Below are 8156 nucleotides of genomic sequence, written 5' to 3'. Positions count from 1 at the left end.
GATCAGACTCATAACCCCGAGGGAGTCACACGTCTTCCAGTCAATGACCTTTGTAATTCTTGGTTCTCTCCTGCATACCATTTTGTATAATACTCAGCATGCATTAAAAAGTCTTACTTTTAAAAATTATGCTAGCCATAGCTAATGGCTCCCACTGAGAAGAGGTTCTGTGTATTTCTTTTAGGGTGAGCTAACAATTTCCAAACCTCAGCGAGGTTTTTACTTGATTTTTATCAAGTAAGTACTCTAAGATCTAGTAAAGTAGAACAAAGATCAAATGGTATGAGATGAATATTAGAAATATAGAAAAGATGAAGAAAATAGGAAAGATATGCACAGTGACAAAAAACATAAATACAGGAGCCCAGAGAGAAAGGGAGAGAGCTAGACAAATTCTAGTAGTGTGACCGGTGGTAAGCTCTGATTGTGAGAACACAGCTAGAGAAGAACACAAAAATAAGACCAGTCTCCAACCTTCAATGCACTGATTCAGTGCCGCTGACTTTGACACTGTGTTGCGTTTATAGAGGGGGAAGAAGGAAGGTCAGCTATCACCTTCTCCCTTACTCAGAGAGTCTATAACGCCTTTTATACTGCAGAATTATATCAACACATGGAATCACGGTAAAAAGGAACACTTACCATGGTTTTGGAAGCCTAGCATGTGCTGACTGAGAGAGGGATGTGGATGCACAACAGACAGCAGACATACGAGGCCCTGTCCCTGTGTCTTCCTGGGTTCCCGTCCACTCTGCAGGCCCGTCTGTCCTGCGGTCAGCGCCGGGGCGCCCGTCCTTCTACAGAGTGCTCCACCGCTTGTCTGCTCAGACTTTGAAGTCCAGAAACAGTTTCCAGTTTTTTATATTGCTATTCTTCAACCCTAAAAATACAAAAATTCACAGACTGGCTTTTATACCTTGTAGTAGAAAGGATAACTTGTGGCTTGAGATCCTCCAGCACTGTTTTTAAATTCCAGTTCCAGGACTGGCTTCTTATGTGACTATAACAAAGGTGATGAAAAGACCTTAGGAAAATCTCATTGCTTAAAAGAGCAGCGGCTGCTTCCCTACAAAGCCCATGAGAAATAAGTGACATAACATAAAACTAGATCTGTGACAAATGGCACATTGCTACCAGTCACCATTATACATATACATACATATGTGCATCAATGTATATTACTATGTACATTTGTGAATTCTAAGATATAGGAACCAGACCTAGCTATATGTGTCTTTTATTTCTACAGTTGTTTTTAATAACTTAAGTCTATTTCAAAAATACTATTTTAATAATTTAATAATTAAGTCTATTTTTTAAAAAACCACCTAATTGTGCTCCTAGTAGAGACGCTAGTCACAGCCTGCCTCTGGCCTGCAGAAAGACAGCTGGTGCTGTGGCCAGGTTGCACCCCTCTGTCACAGTAAGCCTCACAGACTAAAGCCATGAAACTCTACAATATCACACGTGAAGAGACAAGGAGTCTCCTCCCATGGCTGCAGATAACACTGGAGAATGCCTTTGTCATGGGGAATGAGACAAGAAAATGGTAGAAGGACCAACTCAGGTAAACCACCCTATTCTGAAGACTTGCCTGTGAAGATGGAAATTTTCACTGGCCTTTTAAGGCCAGGAGGACAAATTATACAATATGTACTACTCATAAAAATGAACTTTTCTCCAAAAACTGCTCTTTTGTGGCAAAAATAATTTGTAAATTTTTCACGTTAAATTTTACAAGTGACTAAAAACAGAAATAGTTTATATGCACCAGAAAATCACAAAACTCTGCCAATTACATTTTACTTCCATGGCTTACTTACCTTCTCACTACTTTATAATTTAACATTGATTTCCACATGTCAAGGAAGGAAAATGTACAAAGCTGATCTTTGCCCAGAATATAAACACACATCGGGCGTTGTGTAGCACTTCACAGAATGGAACAGATCTACTAAACCGTGAGGTGAATGCAGACAGGGGACTGTCATGGTGAGAGAAGTCAGGGTGTTGGCATGGCTTGAATCTGTAACCATAAAAGATAATAAATATTACAATCTGCAAACATAAAGTCTAAAGAAGTCATTCCATCCGTTGGTTAAATACTTTCCAACAGGTAAGTCGGCTGTGCGTGGGTTGTGGACAAGCTACGTGATTGACCACAGCATGAAAACTACTTTGGGGAGAAACAGATGACTGTGAGTCGTTGGCCCAAAATCTCTAAGATATTTAACAATTACTAGATATGTTTAGAAAGCCAGTGGAAGGGTGGACACAAGGAATTGAAAATAGGCCGGTGGCCAGGGAGAAAGCTGTCTCTGTGTGAGTGGAGGAGAAAAGGACTACAGAGGAGGAAGTCCTCTTCGGAGAACGGCGAGTCTGAGTGGCGAGAAGCCAGGCTGGGTAGGACTGCAAGACTACAGGTGCAGAAAACACAAAGGATGAGAGAAACCAATGGACGTGGTGGCTAAAGTTGGAGTGAACACGAAGTAAGTCAAAGCTGATGCCAAGATGTGAGCGTGGACAACAGTGGTACTTTATAGAAATATGGAAATAGAAATATGGAAACTGAATATGGAATTAGTGTGAGTAGAGAAAATATTATTACACTTATTTTAAGCAAGTGTAGTTCTAAATAATATTGAGATATCTAGGTGGGTTATAGATAGAGATAGAATATAATAACAGAAATATAGAATCAATAAAATTATACAGGGTCTATATAAAAGTAACATCAGAATATACAAACAGGAATGCGATCCCTCGGTGGAAGCCTTCAGAGGAGAAAAGTTACACACCAAAGACCAACCACGGGGAGCTGATTATATGAAATGAGGCAGGCCCAATAGAAACCAAAGGACAGCCTCGTTGGGCTGGAGAAGACCACAGCCACGAGCATTTGAGAATGAGGGAAGCACGCTGGGGGCCTGGCTCGAGTGGCAGAGCACCTCCTTGCCAGCAAAGCACCCACGTGCAAACTCCAGTCCTGCAAAACTAGAAGGAGGAGCAGGAAGAGAAAAGAAAAAGACAAGATACCAAAGTTACATTCATTTTATACATTGTAAATGGGCCACACTGTTCTATGATAGCATCCGTGGGGAATCGTTCAGACGTCTCCCTACAGGACAAGTTTTCAGAGAGCATACACGAGACACTGTTGATGTGGTGATCAACAGTGCTCAACAGCTTGAAATAATCTTCACAAGAACTCTAGCCAAGAGAATAACAAGAGCTGAGAAGTGGAATGCCAGCGTAGACATAAGTTCATACAACAAGTGTGTGTGTGTGTGTGTGTGTGTGGGTTGCTTTTTGGGTGATCTTATGTGGCATTAGGGATCAAACCCAGGTCCTTGCTCATGTTCAGCAAGCACTCTAACACTCAGACTCATCCATAATTCTTCTGTTCTTGTTCCTTAGGAACTACAATGTTCATTTTCCCTGCCCATACCCTGCCAGGCACAGCGACTCTGGCTCCCAGGCCCCCACACCTGCCTCACCCTCTCCTGTAGCACCCAGAACAAATTGCCAAGCGAAAGGTTGGCATCACACAGAGTGAAGAGAACGTTTCTCACTTCCCAGAGCACAGGACCTTTGGTTCACTGACTTTTTCATTACAGATTTTTGTCTGTCCCTCTCATCTACCTGTTTTTCCAGAGAAACTAATAAAAATAACATTAAAGCTTTAGGTAGGAATAGTTTCACAAGATCACAAAGACCAATTAGTCACATCAAACAATAAGTAATGGGCAAGTCACAGCCGATTATGTTCTAGTTCTGTTTATTCCTACTATGCCTCATCTTTAATTTAATTATCTCACTAATTAAATGTGTGCACTGAGGATCTACTCTGTGTCAGTGCTTAGGATGGCGGTCTGCATTCTACAGGAGCCCAGGCACAGTCTGGGACCTGTCCCAGAGGTGTCACAGAGCAGCGTAGGAGAGTACCGCAGCCTTGCAGGTCAGGGAGGACTGCAAAGGACGCACCGTAGAATGGAGCCCTACCAAATGGAAACACTGCACTAGTCAAAGGTGAATCTGAGGGATTGTTCCAAGCAGATTACTATGTAGCAGAAATAACAGGCAAGTTCAAGACACACTGGAACAATGGCCAAGAGTGTATGTTGCCCTAAGAGTAGAAATTGTTTAAGGGGAATGTGGGAAATGAAATGACAAAGTTGAACCTAATTTTTCCTGACTTTGGGCTTTAATTAAGAAGGCTGCGGAGGGAAGGGATAGTAGGGGGAAAACAATGGAGGAGATATGCTCAATAGGAAGTGTACTCATTACCTTACTCATGTAACTGTAACCCTCTGTATAGTATCTTTACAATAAAAAATTAAAATAAAATAAAATAAATAAAAATTAAAAAAGAAGGCTGCCTTGTTAATAAATTCAGGAAGTAAAACAAAGGCTGGGAGTGAGGCATTGATGATGAGACTGTACACAAGGAAGACCATTCATTCATCAACATGCCATAAAAACTCTACAGAAAAGAAAAAGAGATGAGTCCAAACTGAAACAATTAGCACAGAGCAGATAGGACTGGAGAATCACCTCAATCTTACATCAGAGAAACCTTCACTGTCTGACTCTCTTATTACATCCATCACACATACCTGTTTTGCCAAGGGAACAAAAAGAAAGTAACACTGAAGATTCAGATACTGTCTTTCCCAAGCTGCCAGCTAGATCCTGTGCAGGATTACTGGAAGCAGACAGACGTGACTGTAAACCTAAGGGTCATGGTAGGAGTGGAAGCTAGTTACAGCGCTAGCTTCCACCCAATGCTGCAGAATCTGGGCCTGCCAGACAGAAAGGCTGAGATCACATGACCTGGACAATGATCTCATAGGATCGTGTTTTGTTTTCCCATGGTAGGCAAGTGTACAAACTGTTAATGAGGGAAAATAACAGAAAATAACAGATCCCTAAACTTCGTGGGTCTTTCATAACTATTTTGAGTCTATTTTTCGCTTTACTTTGTTCTCTGTTTCCATTGTTTCTCTCCTTCTTTCTTCATTATAGAGTAATTGATATGTAAAACTTGACTATATCTATGGTATAAAAATAATGTTTTGTCAGGTGTCAGAGACTCGTTCCTGTAATCTAGTTACTCAGGGGGCTGAGGTCTGAGGGGCACAGTTTCAAGTTAGTCCAGGCAGGAAAGGTTTGTGAGCCTTTCATCTCTAGCTATTTTCAGAAAACTCAGAAATGGAGCTGTGGCTCAAGTAGTAGTGTGCTAGCCCTGAGCAAAAAAAAATTTTTTTTTAATCTCAAGTGGGCTGGGAATGTGGCTCAGTGGTAGAGTGCTTGCCTAGCATGCATAAAGCCCTGGGTTTGATTCCTCAGTACCACATACACAGAAAAAGGGGGAAGTGGCGCTGTGGCTCAAGTGGTAGAGCGCTAGCCTTGAGCAGAAGAGCTCAGAGACAGCGCCCAGGCCCAGAGTGCAAGCGCCAGGACCAACAACAACAAAAATCTCAGGGATGGCACCCAAGTCCTGAGTTCAAAACCCATAATCATATTTTGATATGAACATATATTCAGTGTGAAAGGAGTAAATCAGTCAATCGCATTAAGATGTTTACCACCAGGCATATTTTGTGGAGAAAATGCATCGATCTCCTTACTTACCAACTTTCAAGTTTGCCAGTAGAGTATAATTATTGTATCTGTGTACTGAAGTTCATCTCCAGAATTTACTTGCCTCATCCAATTGAAATTCCATTCCCTTTCATCAATGTCAACTACGACCCTTTAGTACCTGTCCTCAACCTTTATTTAAAGGAATGTGAGCTTTCCAGCTCAAGGTGAGCGCTCTACCACTTGAGCCACAGTGCCACTTCTGGGTTTTGGTGGTTAATTGGAGATAAGAGTCTCCTGGACTTCCCTGCCCAGGCTGGCTTTGAGATTTTTGTCTTTTTTGATGATTTTCATTGTTATAGTAATTTTCTAATTACAAAATATGCAAATAAATTTTAGAAAAATATTCAGAAACATTTGGTCACATTTGAATAATATTTTACCAAGGATTCATGGCACAGACACATGTGTAGGTTAACTCAGGAAAAAATAAAATCAGAAATAGACTCCCTTAAAGACAGTTGATAGCTCTACTAAGACCAGAAGCTAAAGAAAAACACTTATAGCAATTAAAAACTCGTCCAGTCTATTGAGCAGGCTTGGGTCCGGGGTACAGACAGGGCTGGAAGGGGCAGACAGCAGTAGACTGGGACCAGTTCCCAGCTCAGGGCCATGTTCAGACTGTGGTCCTGGCCCTGCCCATGGGTGCCCAGGATCAGCAGGCCACCCAGCCCAGCAGCACCCCAAATACATGAGAGAGTGGGGGGCAAGCAGCCTGGAAGTGGGAACGGGGTGACGGTGTAACCTCACAGCCCACCCAGCGCCTCATACCCACCCACAGTCACGACTGGACCCGGGGAGGGACAGGCAGGGAAATCCACACGGTCCACAGAACCTGGAACAGTTTTATTTCATTTACATTATAATTGAAGTGTTCTTAAAATATATTGAAGTCTAACCTATTTCTATTTCTTTCATTTATTATCTCATAACACATGGACATGTCTACCATCCCCAGGAGAATTTGGAAATGGGAAAGCAATCTCTGTTTGGACTTCAGAGCATGATGCTGCTTGCATTTTCCCTCTTATTTACACACTTGAAGTCTGTTATTTTCCTACTCCACTACCTTGCAGGATTTTGGATGGTAATTCCCTCAGATAAACAAACTCCGGTTAACGGCACAAATTCTCTGCAGTGTTCTTTGGTCAGCACTCCTCTGAGTGTTAATTAGCTGTGTCTATAATAGCACATTAAGTATATATAGTACTATAATCAGTAGTAGTATTTGGGTAGATGGCTGTGTGTGATGCGAAGCTGCCTCCAGCCAGGGGAAGGTGTGTGTAGTGTCTGGGAGCAGTCCCACCGCTGGTCTTTAATGAATGGGTTAGGACAGGGGCACTGAAGGTCAATGTCGAAGTCACCAAGGACTAATATTGAATAGAGGGTTATCTAGTGACGGGCTTGTTTTCTATAGGAATCAATGAAACATTGCTTGCACAAGGGAAGCAGCTTCAGGTTAATGTGCAAGAATCAATATAAATGAAATCAGTCCTATTTCTGACATTACCTGAATGAGAAGAAAAAAAGATATGAAATTAGAAATGAAAATTATTCACCCCATTCCACCTATAGTTTATATCCAGGAGCAGGAAAGCAGAGTGCCAAGGAGGGAGTCTTTATGTGCGAATAAAACCTATTTGAATTGCTTCTGGAATATCCCCTTTTTTGCTTGACATGGAAACAGATTTTCTGCTTTCTCCACTCATCAGAACATTAAGAACTAGGTCTCTTTTGTGACATCCAAGGATTCATTCTGTGTGGAAAAGAAAATGGTTGTCTCGACCAGAGATGTGGCTCTGCCTTCTCTTGCGTGTACTTTTAAATCCAGAATGAACCGTGAGTGCGTGTGATATAGTGTAAGAAAGCCAGATTCTTACGCGTGCTTGAGGACGTCAGCCTGCTCTCTCACTCAGACCTGCCTAGCATTCCGGGAGTGGGATGTGGGGCCACTAGAAAGCACGGACGCGCCATGGCGCAATTAGAAAGTCCTGACAAAACGCATGGTCTCCTCGTGTGAGGGTCAGGGGCGGCACAGAGGCCACCCACCCGCCCGGCAGCGGCCCGGGGCTGTGGTGTCTTTCTCATGGTTGTGACTGTGTTTGTTCTCTTAGTTGTTGTTATGTCTGTAGACAGCTCATCAATCCCTGCTGCAGACTGGGCCATCCCTGCTCCGTCGGCCTTCGAGAGTGGACACGAAGCTGAGCGCTGACCGGCAGGACACAGCTCTGAACCTGCAGCACGGGTCCATCCTTGCTGGCCACAGCCCTCAGCACTGCCACCGTGAGGGTGGGCTCCGCTTCAGAAACGGGATTGTATCTCACCAGACATTTTACATAGCACATGTGTACCCCATACCCATTCTGTGTATAAATTAAAGCCTTAAAGGTAGTGATTTTTTGTTTTGTTTTGTTTTTGTCAGTTGTGGGGCCTGAACTCTGGGCCTGGGCGCTGTCCCTCAGCTCTTCAGCTCAAGGCTAGCGCTCTACCACTTGAGCCACAGCACCACTTCC

The 8156-nt window shown here is 42.9% G+C and overlaps 1 protein-coding gene across 1 annotated transcript in view; it reads right to left on the bottom strand.

The window, feature by feature from the left end:
- Positions 1-3179: 3179 nt before the first annotated feature.
- The window catches only part of LOC105985474 (olfactory receptor 4F3/4F16/4F29-like), a 6998-nt gene continuing 2021 nt past the window's right edge, over positions 3180-8156 (bottom strand). The window contains exon 4 of the mRNA XM_013016024.1: positions 3180-3261. Within this exon, the coding sequence (XP_012871478.1) occupies positions 3180-3261 (82 nt within the window). The remainder of the gene's footprint in view (positions 3262-8156) is intronic.

Source organism: Dipodomys ordii, unplaced genomic scaffold (assembly GCF_000151885.1).
Source record: "Dipodomys ordii isolate 6190 unplaced genomic scaffold, Dord_2.0 Scaffold29, whole genome shotgun sequence".
In the NCBI taxonomy this organism is placed as follows: Eukaryota; Metazoa; Chordata; class Mammalia; order Rodentia; family Heteromyidae; genus Dipodomys; species Dipodomys ordii.
Note: the sequence above shows the minus strand (reverse complement) of the source record. Positions and strands in the feature narration are given on the sequence as shown.